Source organism: Babylonia areolata, chromosome 1, assembly GCF_041734735.1.
Source record: "Babylonia areolata isolate BAREFJ2019XMU chromosome 1, ASM4173473v1, whole genome shotgun sequence".
In the NCBI taxonomy this organism is placed as follows: Eukaryota; Metazoa; Mollusca; class Gastropoda; order Neogastropoda; family Buccinidae; genus Babylonia; species Babylonia areolata.
The window spans coordinates 35,374,705-35,392,204 of record NC_134876.1 but is presented as its reverse complement, the minus strand read 5'-3'; the positions used below and the strand labels follow the sequence as shown (position 1 = coordinate 35,392,204).

General features: G+C 43.7%; 1 protein-coding gene across 5 annotated transcripts in view; it reads right to left on the bottom strand.

Moving 5' to 3' along the window:
- Positions 1-17,500, bottom strand: part of LOC143282248 (cys-loop ligand-gated ion channel-like) — a 250,067-nt gene that overhangs the window by 182,438 nt on the left and 50,129 nt on the right. For 4 of the 5 annotated variants that reach the window (XR_013055232.1, XM_076587847.1, XM_076587857.1 and 1 more), the window contains one exon: positions 14,175-14,367. Coding sequence is in view for 4 of the 5 variants with exons in the window: in XM_076587847.1 (XP_076443962.1) it covers positions 14,175-14,367 (193 nt within the window). In the remaining variant the exon portion in view is untranslated. Of the gene's footprint in view, positions 1-14,174; positions 14,376-17,500 lie in introns of those variants that run through there. The other variant, XM_076587863.1, reaches the window with a different exon arrangement.

Below are 17,500 nucleotides of genomic sequence, written 5' to 3'. Positions count from 1 at the left end.
ATAAAAATCAAGGATAAAACGAATTTCATCTGGATACTTTTGTTTGGGAAGGTTATTCTAGGTGTCGCCATCTGCAAAATATGTGAGTAACATTACTGCTGCAGGTGTTTACTTCAGTATGCCTTGTTCATCCTACAGCCTTGATGCTGATGATGCACGTGTTTCCAAGTGTGACCTGGTGATTAACTAACAAACGCAGCCAGGAACACGCAAGACATACATCAAGCTGATGATGAACGTTGGGGGAAATGTTATTTGATCGGACAATCCTTTTCTTGTTGTCCACATACATAATCTTTTTTAAGATGTAGACTGAACATTGTTATTTATAACCGTAAAGAGTGTGCATATTAACGTAAAACACGTCAGTACAACAAATGCATTTTTCTAGCACAAATTTAAAAGCCTTTCATTTCTGACCGCGGATGTATCAGCGGTTTAGGGGTAACTGCATTATCAGCAGTCAAGCCAGTCGTTTGAATACGCCTTCTTCCTTGCAGATGGCGACTGCCTTGATGCCTGTTCGAAGCAATATCTCAGCAAGTTCTGGCTTGAATTTTGATGCAGTTTTTGGTTTTGTAATGCGAATAGTTGTTGGGCGTGCCAACATGGTTGCCATGACGTACGATACAGATGAGGTGGCTAGAATTTTGTTTTATTTTCCGCACAACGTCGACAATAGCAAATACTAAAACGTGATGGGAAACGAAAAGTAATGTTGTTGTTGATCAACTGAAGTGATTCTGGTTATCCTGATGATGATTACATGCTGCAAGGTACGTCAACAGGAAGGGTGCGCGGTCGTGTTAGAAATGGGTATAGAACAAAACCAATATATCAGCTTAAAACCTTCATCTGTTTTTTTGGTTTTTTTATTTATCATGAACCCTCCAAATGAAAGCTTCAAGCCGATATATTGTTTGCAATCAGCTTTTGTGTTGTAATATTGTGTGATCGTGTTTGTGGGTGTTTGGGTGGGAGTGTGTGTGTGTGTGTGTGTGTGTGTGGGCGGGGGGCTGGTGGTGGGGTTGCGGGGGGAGGGGAGGTGGTGGTGGTGGGGGTGTATGTAAGTGTTTATGTATCGTGTTTATATTTAAAACAACATGATAATGGAGGAAAAGACCATACTTGCATTTGGTTGCTGTGTCTAATACATTTGCTAATATTTTAGCACCATTTCACCCATAAAATAAACAGACTTGAATTTTCTTCCATTTTTTTTCAAAATAGTTTGTGTATTTTTTCCAAAAAATCTGAGTTATCCTTCCCCTGATTGGGAGTCACCCCATCCTGATGATTATATTCCCCATTCAATTTCGTTCAAAGAAACATACTTTCACATACTTTGAGCATTATTTCAATTTTTTTTTTTTTTTTTTCAGAGGTTCGTGATTATTTTGCAGAAATCACAGATACTTCCGGAAGTCAATGGTTAACGCTAATGACATCCGCGCGTCCACATAGACACAGACACAGACACATTTGTGCTTTACTGTATTATTCAAAACATATATTTGCTCAGATAGTCATTTTCTGTTCAGCTTTCCCCGTTATTACAAAGAATCTTTTTCCGATCTCTGACATACAAAATCAACAGACACACTGGTGGTAGAAGCATCACTGCACGCAAATATCTACTTCTTAGTTTAAAGGTTAATTGTCCCGTAGCACTGTGTGCAGGGCTCGGCAAAGGAAGGCGGGGCCTAATCCTCTCCTTGCGCCACTTTAACCTTCCCTAATCGCAGTCAGGTATCCATTCATGCCTGACTGCACTAAAGAAAATCGGAGTAAAGTGCATTCCTCAAGGACACAGCGCCATCCCGAAACGTGGCCTCGAACTCTGGATCACTGGTGAACACAGGATAAGAAATCCAACACCTTACCGATTATTGTCACGGCACCCCCGTTTATTACTTCAGGTTAGCAAAAGTTGAGCAAAATGCTTTTGTCTTTTTGTACATTTTTGTACAACAGCAGTAAGTGGTGCACCACATCATAAAGAACTGAACGAACATTTATCAAAATGGTTCAGAAGTTTCAAAAAAGGCAGTTAAAACAGAAGTAGTCTGAGTGCAATTCATCATTTACAATATTTAGTCCCAGCTTCTGCGAAGCCTGCTTTTCCTTTTCTGTATCTTTCTCACCCATATCTGATCTCTGTCATGTCTCTTCACCCAGCTGACACACATTCGAACGGGGAACCTGGTTTTAGCAGCTTTGGAAACAGTCATTTCGGATTGTTTTACAAACCGTGTCTGTGGAAGTCTGCCTACTTGAGCTCCTGATGTCCAGTTCTGTTATATAAAAAAAACAGTTACAAAAGACTTATTCCTTTTTTGACTCACTTGTGTAAACAAAGTGAGTCTATGTTTTAACCCGGTGTTCGGTTGTGTGTGTGTGTGTGTGTGTGTGTGTGTGTGTGTCTGTGTGTCCGTGGTAAACTTTAACATTGACATTTTCTTTGTCAGTTGACACCAAATTTGGCATAAAAATAGGAAAAATTCAGTTCTTTCCAGTCATCTTGTTTAAAACAATATTGTGCCTCTGGGAGGGGCACAAAAAAAATCAAGAATGAAGCCTAATTGTATGCAAACTGGATTTACTGTTATATTTATATTTTTTGTATTCTCTAAACTTGGCACTTTGATCTGATATTCTGACCCAACAGCTAGAGCAGTCATTATTATCATTTTTTGTTCAAACAGGAACTTCTTTTGCTAAGCATGGAAGTTTTATTTATTTTGCAAACGTTTTGGTGCAGATAGTAAAAAAGGGAAATTACTCTGTAATGCTAGGGGGGAGCTAATTTGCTTTAAACTGATCTTTCTCATCTTAAACATTACATTTTGAAACAAGAGAGGCAAGGTCTTCAAGACTCACTTATGATGCACGTTTTAAAAACATCCAAGCTTTTTATGTATTGAGTATAATTTCAAAATGTAATGTTTAAGATGAGAAAGATCAGTTTAAAGCAAACTAAGTCCCCCAGCAGAGTAATTTCCCTTGTTTTACTGTCTGCACCAAAACGTTTGCAATAAACAAAACTTCCATGCTTTGCAAAAGAAGTTCCTGGTTGAACAAAAAATGAAAGTAATGACAGATCTTTTGTTGGGTCGAATATCAGATCAAAGTGCCAAGTTTAGAGAATATAAAAAATATAAATATAACAGTAAATGCATTATACTCAATACATAAAAAGCTTGGATTTTTTTAAAAAGTGTATCACAAGTGAGTCTTGAAGGCTTTGTCTCTCTTGTTTTTATTTGTTTGTCCCCATTTTGATTGCACAAGAAAACCTTTTGCAAACATAGGCTGCGGCACACCACCGTCAGACCTGAAGGAATATGGTGAACGGTTCATCAACGCGGCGTCCCAATGACTCCTTACAGGGTGAATAATAATAAGTCTGATTGAAATGAGAGAGAGAGAGAACGCTTTCGCGAAAGCACATAAACATGTGAATATAGAGCCAAACACACACACACACACTGTCTAAATGGTGTTGCACGTGCAATTAATTATCCCCTTCTCACCGCAAGCCCAGGGATGCCGGAATTCCGGGCATTCGCCGTTTCCGTTCTCAATACATTGACAGCGAACAGGCGCCTTCTTTGCAGCAATCCCCCCCCACCCCATCCCCCCTTCGTAATTTCCCTACTCCCTTCTCACCTTGCGTTCCCAACCCCCACCCCCGTCCCCCTCTTCTCTCTATCATCCAAGGTCGCGTGTATATGGTGACGTAAGTCCACGTTCGTCATGTGGCCACCCCCATGACCCCTCCTCGTGTTCTCCTCAGGGTCAGAGAAAGTCAATATTTTCACACGTCTGACGACAAGAAAATAAAACTTCTGAAAAGAATTTTAAACCTTTATATTCCAACTTTCGTCATAAGCAAAACTTTGCTGAATAACCATCATAATAATATCCAAACTGAGTCACACTGGGGATTTCCGCATATCCTTAATGACTGTAACCCGAAATTGATAACTGTATATGACCCCAAATTGATCAAACTCTGTTTACTCCAAAGCCAAACTGAAAGAATTTAAGGTGCGGATTACAGGAAGCTGAATTATAATGGAGATTGGGTCACAGTGAGCCGTTTTGCTCTATGACCAATTGTCGCCATATTTGGGGCCCTTGATCCCGATCCGATCTGTGATCCAAAGTTAACAGGCCCAACTAATTTTCTTCAACTATCAGTTTTTGTTTCATGTCTTACGTATTGCTTACACATTGTCACATTCTGCAATGTTCCATGGTGCAGGCATAATGATTGTGCGTGTGGCTGCATAAGCACAAATATGCACAAGCGCACGTGCATACGTGTGCGTGTGCTGTCACGCATATACATGTATTCTCGTTCGTGCGCAAGCATATACACTCAGACAAAAGATAGGCTCGTAGCCAGGAAAAGAAAGCGCGCACACATAGACACACACAGACACACTCACATGCACACACACAAATGACATATAGGCAGGAATAGTGTGGAATTTTGCAACACAGCCAACACAAATTGGATCCATCTTTCACCCCCTTTCAAACAGCCGTGCCATCAGCTCCTCAAGGGCGCTGCTTTTATCCACTCTTTGTAGACATCCGTTGAGGCAGTCTCTTCGCTCTGCCGGGTATGTTTACTTGCATTTCAATTACTTCAGGAGGCCTGGTTCTCTCTCTCCTCTCTTTCCGTGTTCACGAGTGTGTGTGTATGTGTGCATGCGTGCGCGCGCGCGCGCTCGCGCATGTGTGTGTGGGGGGGCGGGGGGGGGGGGAGCGGATGGGTAGAGGAGGGTGGGGAAGTGGCTGGGAATGTGAAGGTATACGCAAAAAATCAAAGAAAACAAGAGTTGCTTACACACACACACACACACACACACACACACACACAAAGCCACATACACACAACACGCACGCACACACACCCAAACCCACAACACTCTAACACCACCACCTCCCAACACATACACACACACAAGCGCGGGAGACAGAAATTCCATCGAAAATGTCCTTCATGGCTCTTTCAAACTTACGACCTTCGGTAGGATTTATCCATGCTTTCATTATTGATTTTCCTTTTCCTCAACCCCCGCTTTTGGCAACACCTTGGATAAAATCGATAAGTTGGATAAAATCGATAAGGCGAGGGGACTTGACTGAATTCAGCTTTAATTTCATTTTCTTCTGGACTCGACCGCAATGGAAGGTAAAGAAGGGGGAGGAGAAGGAGAAAGGGACAGTAGATCCGAGGAGAACGGGAAGAAGGGTGATGTGGTGGCGTGAAGAAGATAAGGAAGAAGAAGAAAGAAGATGAGGAGGGGGAGAACGAAAAGGAGGAAGAAAAGATGGAGGAGGAGAAGGAGAAGGAGGAGGGTGAGAAGAGCGGAAAGGGGAGGAGTCGAAGGCAAATTGTAAGTGTGCCTGCGTGCGTGTGTGGGGGATGGGGGAGTGGGGGTGCGTTTGTAATTTACGTCCAACTAAATTAACAATTAGATTCCTTCCAGAAGACGATGAAAAAGCTGGCAAAAGCTCAGACGTTTTATTGCACATCACTATTGGGAAACAATTCAAAGGGGTGAGGGGTGTCATTGATAACAGGATCGGGAAAGATTTCCTTAACTTAAAGATCCCACAACATATTCATTAAATAACATCGTACACGTTACACAGATGTGTCTGCAAATGCATCTGAGGAGAGAAGAGAAAGCAGAGGAGGGAGATAGGGAGGAAGGGTGATAACGAGAGAGAGAGAGAGAGAGGTGGGGGGAGGGGAAGGAGAGAGAGAGGGGGAGGGAGGGAGGGAGGGAGGGAGAGAGAGAGAGAGAGACTGATAGACAAATATAGATAGACAGAGAGACACAGACAGACTGACCGAGACACAGAGAAAGAGAAAGAGAGAGAGGGCGGGAAGGGGGATTGAGAGTGACACAGAGAGAAAGGGAGAGAGAGAGAGAGAGAGGTAGAAACACACACACACACACAGTCACACACACACACACACTGTGTGTGTGTGTGTGTGTGTGTGTGTGTGTGTGTGTGTGTGTGTGTGTGTGTGAGCGAGAGAGAGAGAGAGAGAGAGAGAGAGAATGGTTTATTCATATATAGGTCATAGCCCCTCGAGAAGGGGTATCTGAACAGCAACAAAAGACAATATAACATAATTTGCTGAGTATCAGTATCAGTATCGTTAACTTAAAGATCCCACAACATATTCATTAAATAACATCGTACACGTTACACAGATGTGTCTGCAACTGCATTTGAGGAGAGAAGAGAAAGCAGAGGAGGGAGATAGGGAGGGGCTTGGTAGCGAGAGAGAGAGGGGGTGGGGAGGAGAGAGAGAGGGGAGAGAGAGAGAGAGAGGTGGGGGGAGGAGAGAGAGAGGGGAGAGAGAGAGAGAGAGAGGTGGGGGGAGGAGAGAGAGAGGAGAGAGAGAGAGAGAGAGAGAGGTGGGGGGAGGAGAGAGAGAGGAGAGAGAGAGAGAGGTGGGGGGAGGAGAGAGAGAGGGGAGAGAGAGAGAGAGAGAGGTGGGGGGAGGAGAGAGAGAGGGGAGAGAGAGAGGGGGGGGAGGAGAGAGAGAGGAGAGAGAGAGAGAGAGAGAGAGGTGGGGGGAGGAGAGAGAGAGGGGAGAGAGAGAGAGAGAGAGGTGGGGGGAGGAGAGAGAGAGGGGAGAGAGAGAGAGACTGATAGACAACTATAGACAGACAGATAGACAGACAGACAGACCGAGACACAGAGAAAGAGAAAGAGAGAGAGGGCGGGAAGGGGGATTGAGAGAGACACAGAGAGAAAGGGAGAGAGAGAGAGGTAGAAACACACACACACACAGAAACACAGAAACACACACACACACACAGAATGGTTTATTCATATATAGGTCATAGCCCCTCAAGAAGGGGCATTTGAACAGATCTGCTGATGAATCAAACAGTGGAAACAAGACCATGAAATGAGAGACAGAGAGAGAGAGAGAGAGAGAGAGAGAGAGAGAGAGAGAGAGAGAGAATAATCTCCTGACCTGCAAAATATTGCACCTTGTTTCCTTTTCCAAACAAGCATATGCATCTTTTGCCCCAGCCCCTCCACTGGCTCCCTGTTGATACGACAATCACTTACACATTCACAATGGTGTCTAGGCTCTCCACCAAATGCATTTTTGATGTAGTCACTATAGCAGCCATGTTGGTCATCTATATATTAACAGCAGCTATAAAACTATATAAAAAGAACATACACACACCAAAAAAAAACACACACAACAAAACAACAACGCTTCGACAAAACAGCGACAATGTTGTTGATGATAATGATCACTACCATTATCATCAGTATCATCATGAACATCATCACTAACATCATCACCACCACCAGCACATCATTATCATCACCATCTTCACCACCATCACCATTAGCACCACCACCATCCTCCTCCTCCACGTCATCATTAAGAATAGCGATGAATAGCGACGAATACTGCAACGATGATAATTGTTAAAAGTTATGTGTACACAAAATGAGCAGAACCATCTGGAGCTGAATGGTTTGCGGTTACTGCTTCCACTTCGTCATTCATGGAGTCACCACACGGCTTCGGCTGTCACACGACCAGGAAAACAGCAACAGCAGCAGCAGCGGCAGCAACACTAACAGCTGCAAAGCAAATTTTAACAACTGCAACATTTACCGGATAATTGAGACTTGGTCCACGGTCCACGAAGATTTCTGAAAACAAAAACAACAGGCCACATACCCCCCCCCACCCCCACCCCTCCACACACACACCCCGCCTCCTCCCCCTCGAAAAAAAAACCCTTTAAATTTTGCGACAAGTCCCAGAATTATGATTCTTGCCAAACAAAACTGAAACGAAGTTTTATGATTTAGTTCGACGGATAGGACAGAAATTATTTTTGGGGTCTGTGTTTCATTTTCAGAGTTTGATTTCTTGACTGAGAGTGCAGATGAGTACCAGTATTCTGTTCTTCGGGTTTTATAAGAGAAATACACACACACACACACAGACACACACACACACCTACACACACACACAGAGCAATCCTTCCGTGATGTCAAACGCCAACTGTTTCAAGAAGCTAAAGGGCAATGACATCAGAACGTTTACAAAATCTGACAACAGTTGTAACTGATTACATACAATACTTCCCTTTGTATGTCTTTGGGCACCATTCTTTGCCCTTTATAAGTTTTGGAAGCGATGTTCGATTTTGTATCACATGAAAAACAGAACTCTGGAAAAATAACAACGGAAACGTTAATTTGATAGGAAATGCATGATGCAATTCCGAAGGCAAAATGGACAGAATGACAGCCGGCCCCCTTGCAAGCTTTCAGACCAATATGCTGGATAGCCTCCCCTTGTGTGGGCAGAGAGATCATCAGGTACGTGGTGTGATACGCAAACTGTGAAGACAGAAAATCTTATCAGGTCAGAGTTACCCCGGGCTAAAAATTCCACTGCTACATTCAGGCTTTGACACTTTATACATCTGTGACGAGTCAATCAATACACAAGTGTGTATGTGTGTTTTTTTTGTTTTTGTTTTTAATAACAAAAGAATTTGTTGTCGGATACAATCGTAAATGTGTGTGTGTGTGTGTGTGTGTGTGTGTGTGTGTGTGTGTCTGTGTGTGTCTGTGTGAGAGAGACAGACAGACAGACAGACAGAGATTAATAAACGAAAGAACTAGCTTCTCTGAAATGGAAACATTCAAATTTTATTGCTTAACTAGTTTTTTTCTGAAATGGAAACATTCAAATTTTATTGCTTCACTAGTTTTTTTTCTGAAATGGAAACATTCAAATTCTATTGTTTTCTTCAGTGTCACAAAATTCGCACCCAATAAACAAACCGCAAACGGAGTATGGAGAGTATCATCATTTAATGCCTAAACTACTGAAAGAGAAATTTGAGGAGTATCTGAGAATGACACCTGGCATGTACAATCATTTGCTGGAGCTGTGTGCTGCAGATCTTGAGTTTGGAAAGAAATGAAATTTTGTGAAGAGTACAGTCCCTTGATCCGCACGCACGCAAAATAACGTGTCAGTATGAACGCATAGATGTCTGTCAGTGATAAAAACAGAAGGTTAGATCACGCCCGAACGACAACGTTTCTGTCAATAGTGGTCAGCAGTGGTTCTAGACTTGGGAGAATATTGACCTGGGGGAACACAGACCGGGGGGAACTTAGACCTAGCTGAAAGAAAATTTTGGGGAACGGAGTTGACCCCCTTATTATGAACACCCGTCACACGGTTTGTTGTTGTTGTTGTTTTGAACGCACTCTTACACAACAGGTCTGCAAAACAAAAACTGCATCGGAAATGATAGGTAAATGTGTGTGTACGTGTGTGTGTGTGTGTGTGTGTGTGTGTGTGTGTGTGTGTGTGTGTGTTAGAGAGAGAGAGAGAGAGTTTTGATAGGCAGACTCTACCAGTGGCCCCAGCGCTACTGTGTAAAACGCCTGTTAGACACAACAACGGTGCAAAGTCTCTGCGCTCAGTTTTCTGCCCCTCTCCAATTGGCCTCCACAATTCATCAGTACCCGAACACACGCACTCCCCGAGGATATTTTGGGCTGCACGTCCCCTTCCCCGAACGAAAGGATGCACAGCCTCTACGTCATAAGTTGCGTCATAATACACCATTCCGAACATCAGTGAAGAAGGCTGGGACTTGTCGGGGGAAAAAAACACGACTGGCATGCGATCCTGCTCCGTCGACCTTGTACGAAGAATGCAAGAAAAAAAAGATTTAAAAGTACTGACACATTTTAGTGGAGCATAACGTGCAAGTAGGCCAACACTGTTTCCTGAGTTTCCATTTCCAGAAGGCGTCAAATCGTGCGGATTGATCCGTGCACACTACACCACATCCGCTTAAGAAAAGAAAGAAAAAAATCGCGGGTATTGGAGTGTGGATACGGGAGGCTGTTGGTCGTACCGATTCAGTAAAGTTCGTCTGCTGCAGTGAAATCTCAGTCGAACGGTTCGCCACGATGTCAGCACTGTGACACCACAGGCAGACAGTGCTATCGAAACGACACTTGGCTGGCAATATTGTCTGTTTTACAACTCGTCACAAAATTCTGAAAAAAAATGTGCTGTTCCTGGATGCACAGAAAAAAGCAACCCCTGAATCGCGTTATCAATTCATGGATTCCTTAAGGACCCAGATCGAAGGAAGTACGATGGACTCGAACGAATGGAGTGTCAACCACGTTCTCTGGACCTGAATCCCATTGAACATGTTTGGGATATCACTGGGAAAGCCGTGCAAGCGTGTGATAACCAGCCACGTACCTTCTTACATGAGCCTGGGGTCACTCTCCAGATGGAGTCGGACAGGATTCCTCAGCATCAGACAAAAAAACCTCATATTTGCAGCATGAGGGGGCTTTGCAGGGTTGTTAGAGAGACTCACGGGGGTCACACTCTTTGCTGACTGTTCCTTTTGTGTCATTTCCACACTAATGTCCATTAATCCTTTGAGATGACTTTTTCCTCCAATGCCTTGTCCATGGTTGATTGAAGAAGTAGTCTCTGTTAATAGTTCATTTCATAAAATTTCCATGAATGAATCATCTTTGCGTTGATTTCTGGACTAGGGACAAGATTTGGCATTTTGTCTCGGATAAAACATTTTTCTTTCTCACACAAGCCATTATGCCTACCGGATCTTTGTCCATTTGTCTGTCTCTTTCTTCTTTTTCCCTCCCTCCCTCTCCTTTTCTCTTTCTTTCTCTGTCTCTGTCCTCCACTCCCAAGCTCTTTCTTAAGCTGAGTTCAGGTACAGCCTCTGATGCAATATGGCTATGAAGTTTGGGGATTTCACAGTGCAGCTGAACACTGAGAAAACGTTCATTTGTTTGCCGAAAAGTTCGTTGGCGTATACAGGCGTACGCCTTATGACTTTGTCTACGGAGAAATGAACAGACATCCTATTATAATAAATTATACCGTTAATTATAATCGTTACTAGTAAAAGTTAAACAAACGGAAGCAGACAAACTGCCAAGGAAAGCTTATGTTATGCTTTGCGAGTTAGCTGTTCAAGGAAAATCGACTTGGGTGACGGATGTAAGGACATGTCTTTTTCTGTTTGGATTTTTTTTTTTTTTTTTTGACAGTTCAAGGTGCTGAGACAGTCACTCATTCCTTGAGAGAGTTAAACAACATAAAAAACCACGACTGATTGATTGTAAATGGCACAACTGGAATGAACATGTGCAAACTGTGGAGAGGTTTGATGTGTATCGTACTTTTAGTAACCCTTTGTATTCTATGATGTTTTATCTATTGATAAATATAGACAGACATTTACAGTCCGTAATGACCAGATTTCGTTTTGATGCTTATCGATACAAACATTACACATATTAAGATTTAATGAGTCCATCATGACAAGAAACTAAAGATGATGAAATGCATTTTCTTCTCTGTTGTCCATTTCTAGAATTTGTTAGAAACAAATACATCGCCCCTAAGTTTACTAAAAGCCAAAATGTCTTTAGATTTATTTGTATTCATTGATGTCTTGTAAAAATGCTCATACTGTTCGAAACTTGTGTTTGTATCTGTATAAAGCGTTAACAAAAACAGGGAAATTGCTCTGATATCAAACTTGCTTATAAAATGACTCGATTTCATTTGTCTGTACACACCCCTTCACATTGGGGCAAAGGCATAAGCTGAATAAACCATTCGTATTTGAATTCTCTCTCTCTCTCTCTCTCTCTCTCTCTCTCTCTCTCTCTCTCTCTCTCTCTCTCTTCCCTTTATGAACTACGAAGGCTAAATAAAAACAGCAAATATTTTATAATTAACTACGTAAGTAAGTAACTAACTAAACAATTAAGCAACTAAATAATTAACTGATTAATTAACTAACAAACCAACTAAATGATTAACAAACAAACACACTAACCAACTAATTAACTTTCCTCCCCTTTTAACTGCCCCATTATCTGCACCGTTTCAGTGGTATTATTCCCATGCCCCTCATTCCGAGTCCCCCATACACATCCACACCCGGGTTCGTCTGTCACAGCCTCAGCGTCTGCAGTCCGCAGGGAACTATCGATGTCAGGTCGCCAGGAGGTCACACACCAGAGGAGACCCTGCACTGCAGCTGAGTCACTTCGGTTGTGTTCAGTAGTGCATGTTCTGATTTAAAGTACTTAGGACAACACCTACTAAGCGCCCTACTTACGAAAATAATGGCTTAGACGCGGAGCCAGACTGAGTGAGCGTTCCCGCCCACCCCCACCCCACCCCCACCTGCCCCTCCGAGTGGAGACTGCCACCACGTCCCTCAAACGACAGCCGCCATGAATCTGCCGAAACTGAAGACCTTGACAGGACTCGCCCCAAGCACAGAGATGGAGTGGTGTCGAAACTGGGGTCACCATGAGAGCAGGACGTGAAAGGCCATGCTTTTTGGGATTAAAAAAAAAAAAATGATGATGGAGGAGGATGACGATGATGATAATGATGATGCCGATATGGAGATCTGTTAGGTTTGGGACAAGGTGACAAGGCTGTGCTCTACGTTTCCTGTCATAATTCATCTGATTGAATGACACAAGAAACGAATGATGAGCGCCCAATGGCAGCCGTCAGTCGGCTCTATCCAGGCAGGCAGTCTGTTGTGTAAATGCGGCTCTATCCAGGCAGGCAGTCTGTTGTGTAAATGACCCCGTGTTTGTAAAGCGCTTAGAGCGTGGTCTCCGACGGAGGATAGACGCTATATAAGTATCCATATCAATCAATCAGTAATGATATCTCGGTGTTGACAAGGCCCGTGAACTTACAGTGTTGGTCAGGACATTAGAGCAACACACCCAAAGATGCCTCCGTCAAGTGGATGGTACTCTACTGTATGGTCCCAGTCTTTCTATTTAAGCCCACAGCACACTCAATTCTGGTTAGGTGCCGGCCGCGGGCCGAAAAACCCACCTTCGCTGGGATTCAAACCCGCGCCCTCCTAGCCGTCAGTCCGCGACACTAACCACTTCGTCACGGCAGCTGGTGCGATTGTTTTGATTATCACCCTTTCTTTGTGTGTGTGTGTGTGTGTGTGTGTGTGTGTGTGTGTGTGTGTGTGTGAATATAATATAATATTGTATTGTCAAAAAATATTAAAGCTTTTAACACGCAATAAAACATGAAAAGAAACGTCCAAGCACAAAGTTTGCCAGCCAAGTCTGTAATTCTCTTTATAAGATCAGCTCGCTAAGGCTTGGCATTTGAACAGACACACACACGGACACAGACACACGTACGGACACAGACAGACAGACACACACACACACACACACACACACACACACACACACCGGTCATCGATTTTTTGTCGACCAAACAACAACAATAACAACACACACACACACACACACACACACACACACACACACATATGCACACACACACACACACACAGTGGGCGGGCTTGCCACCCCTCTACCTCGGTCACCATACAAGCCAAAGTAATACGAACAACACACACGGCCGTGTTTACGAGCCAGACGAAAAATCGATGACTTGTCAGTCACTGATTAATTAAATCCAGAAAAAACGTGGCCTGCCGCTTCTATCAAATAGTTGATCACCTTTTAGAGACTGGGAAATCGAAAAACTACAGTGCCCGTGTGCGTGCGTTTGTGTGAGCGTGCGTCTTTGATTGCATGCACCCACAGTTAACTAAATGAATAAGCGCTCGTGCAAACGTGAGATTGTGTGTGTGTGTGTGTGTGCGTGTGTGTGTGTGTGTGTGTGTGTGTGTGTGTGTGTGTGTGTGTGTGTGTGTGTGTGTGTGTGTGTGTGTGAATCCAACATACTGTATCAGCGTATATTTGTGATCATTTTCATACTTTTGAATGTAATGAGTGAAGTATGGGAGAGAAAGAGGAAAGAGAGAGGAACCGAAAGTAAACACAAACAAAATAAGTCCTGGACCAACACACGGACACACACACACACGCGCGCGCGCGCACACACACACACACACACACACACACACACACGCCACAACCCAAGCCACAACACAATATAGAAAAAAAACACAGAACGAACCACAACAAAGACCATACGCCGAAACTCACTTTCCCAGCCAGACCACAAAGGACAACAGATACAGCACTCCCTCACTCACCCTGTCCTTGCAAACCGCTCCGGCGCAGGTGGACTTCTTGCGCGATCGTCTCCTCTTGGAGAGTGAGGTAGAAGGCGCGTCACCCACATCCAGCGCCACCGTGCTGCATCGGCGGGGATCCGTGGAGGTGCTGTTGTGGTCACTGTAGCGGCGGTTGCTGGAGTTGTCCGCCACCATGAAGTTGTACGCCACACTGGCCATTCGTATCCGACAGGTGGGGAAGGAAGGGAAGACACAGCAATGCTTTGTTAGCAACCACCCAATTTATCTGTTGTTTTACCAACAGCAACACGTTCTCTCAACACTGGATTCTAGTGGCTGAGAAAAGGGAAACAACGTGCTGCGCGTTTCTCCACTCTTTCGGGATTGAACATGTCAAAGGAATCATTTTGTCCAGTAACGAAAAGTCTTGAGCATCGAATGTCAGTGTCAATGTAGCCATTATGATGCCGCCACGTGAAAAAGCACATCAACTGGCAATTTCAACTATTTACTTTATGTCATGGGATGCATGTCAATTGGCGTGGTGTTTGATTAAGGGGAAAAAATGATGAATTTTGTGTAATCGAAAGAATTGCGAAAGAGAAACTACCTCCAGATTTTTGCTCTCAGTGTTTGATTTTAGGTCTTTCTGTGGACAGCTGAACTGCTGACTGGGTGCACAAATATCCAGTAAACTCTGCTGTCTGTTTCATATCTGAAGTAGTGAAAAAAGAACTATGCTATACATAACGAACATGTGACCCGTAAATCAGATACATTTAGACACCCCTCCACTTGTGCCCGAGCCGAGTCACAGCATAATGTGGGTGTAGATCGAATGGCTGAATGATATCTGCATTAAAATCGAAAAAAGGGTTATTTTAATAAAATAAAGAAGAAAAGATTATAATTGAAACTTGTGGTAAATTACACGCATGGAGTAGACGCTAACCCTTAAATTCCCCATAAAAGAAACATTGTAAACATGGAGAAGACACTAACCCTGAATTTCACATAAAACAAAATTGCAAATTAACAGTATCATTTTCCTCTACTGCCCTTTCCATGTATTCTTTGGTCGTTTCCAAAACGAGGTTCAGTTACCTGCATCTAATTACCTTGCTAACTGCTCTTCTATGCTTCACCCTCGGGGGACTCTCCACACAATGCTGAAAACTACTCTTCATTGAGGACCTGATTCGAGAACCTTTCTGCCCCTCTCACCTCACGGACATCAAGATCAGCTGACATAATGATGCATGTTTCATCGAATAAGTAGAAGTACAGTAAAATCATCAAAGTTTTCATGACGGAACTTGTACCAAACGATATGATTTGGATTCTTCACAAAGCTCCGTCTGCGTCACAAGTCCACATAACAAGGAATCCCGTACCTACCAAACTCGTTGCCCCAGTTGCCACCGCACATAACGTGTTGAAAGACTGGGTATTAACACATGGCGACATCAGAGGGAAAGAAATGGCAGACACATAAACCAAGGAAAGAGCATACAAAGAGCAAAGCGACAGCCTGTTGTCCCTTGATGCAGACCAAGGAAGTCCAAGGGCGAAATTGCGGTGTACATAACTCACAAAATAGCTGTCATGTTCTGGGATGAGTGGAACTGCTGAAAATCTTCCATCTGAGAATAGGAACACAATGACCTGCTCTATCACAAGCACTTCTTTGGCTTTGAAAATCAACTGAATGTCCCTGTGATACAAGACCAATGACAGCAAACCACACGCTCTACACCTATCCAACTGTATGCTGATGCACTGGACAAGACTGACCAACTCCAACACTGCTGGGGACTAAGCTTTAGGGCATGGCACCATGGAGGAAATGAGGAGGGATGGGCTGTAGGTGGGGTCAGGAAGGGATTGCCGACTTCATCAGGGGAACTGGGATGGACGTCTGAAAAAAAGCAACGGAGGAAGAAGTATCCTTAAAGGCCAGTTGAAAAGCACCGTGAAAGTCAGAACTCAGATTACATTTCAGACTGATTCAGCACTCAACGCTTTCCACTGACTCTGCAGACATCTTCCGGCAAGACAAAGGTCATGGCACACGAATAAAGTTATCATGACACCATCAGCACGATAGTCCCTAAATGTAAGCATGATGAGGATGTCATCCCATAACTTTTCACAACGGTATATCGTAAAGTCAAACAGAAACAACACGACAACACAGCTGGAAAGGACGTGAATGTCATCATTCACAGAACAGCATCTTCATCATCATTGTCAGTGAGACAGAGCACAGTATGACTGACGTCACCTGAATAACGTCACCGTAAAACAGACCCAGTCCATCAGAACAAAGCTTGAAGGGACACGGGTAAGGTGGCAAAATTCCCAGGAACCATGCTCATGTTAAACAACGATAACAACACAAGGAAGGTTCCACAATCTCCAGGTAGAGACAACCAACAGAACTCACATATACCATCACATTCTATATGAGAACACTCCATCACATACACAAACCAGAAAGATATCTGTCTGTTCGTTGTCGTGTGTGGGTAAACAAACAGACCCCGAGACAAGTAAGATTTTCGCTGACTGAAAATTTGGATGAATGCGCTGCGGGAGAGAAACCCAAACCGCGAAGGGTACACTCCTGGACAGTCTACATCAGCTGATGGAGACTCCAGACGTCACAGCGCAGATATGTAAGTCTCTGTCCATGTCTTTGGTCACAGCTGACCAGAGAGGCGTCTGCTCCACACAATCCACAATCTGTAAAGTCTCCCTCAGACCTGTGTTTTGACAAACGGGGGAAACACGCGAGGGGATAAAAAGCGTTAGACGTTCAGTATGATGACGGTTCTGGGCTCGAATCCCGGTCGCGGCGCCTCGTGGGTTAATGATGAAGATTTTTCCGACCTCCCTGGTCATGAGATGTACAGACCTATTCGTGCCTGAACCCTCTTCGTGTGCACACGATGCAGGAGATTAAAAAAAAAAAAAAAAAAAAAAAATTATATTAATATGCACGTTAAATATCAAGCAATCGAAGGCTGCGTTCGGTGGTTCAGGGAAACAAGAACATACCAAGCAAAAACTTCCCTGAAAACGGATCATGGCCGTCTATATGGCAGAGTAAAAACGGATTAACACGAAAAAAGCCTGACTCGTACATACGAGAGGGCGAAGGATTTGCAAACTCCGAACGGTGAAGGAAAAAGAAGTGCTGTCATTGACCATCAGTGACACAAAAGATGGACACGGAAATAAACTGTTATCAAGCGCTGACTCCAACACTGCAAACAGAACACAGATGTTGTTAAACGCTGAACGCATGTGTTGCCTCACTGAAAGATCGCCAGCTGAGTCTT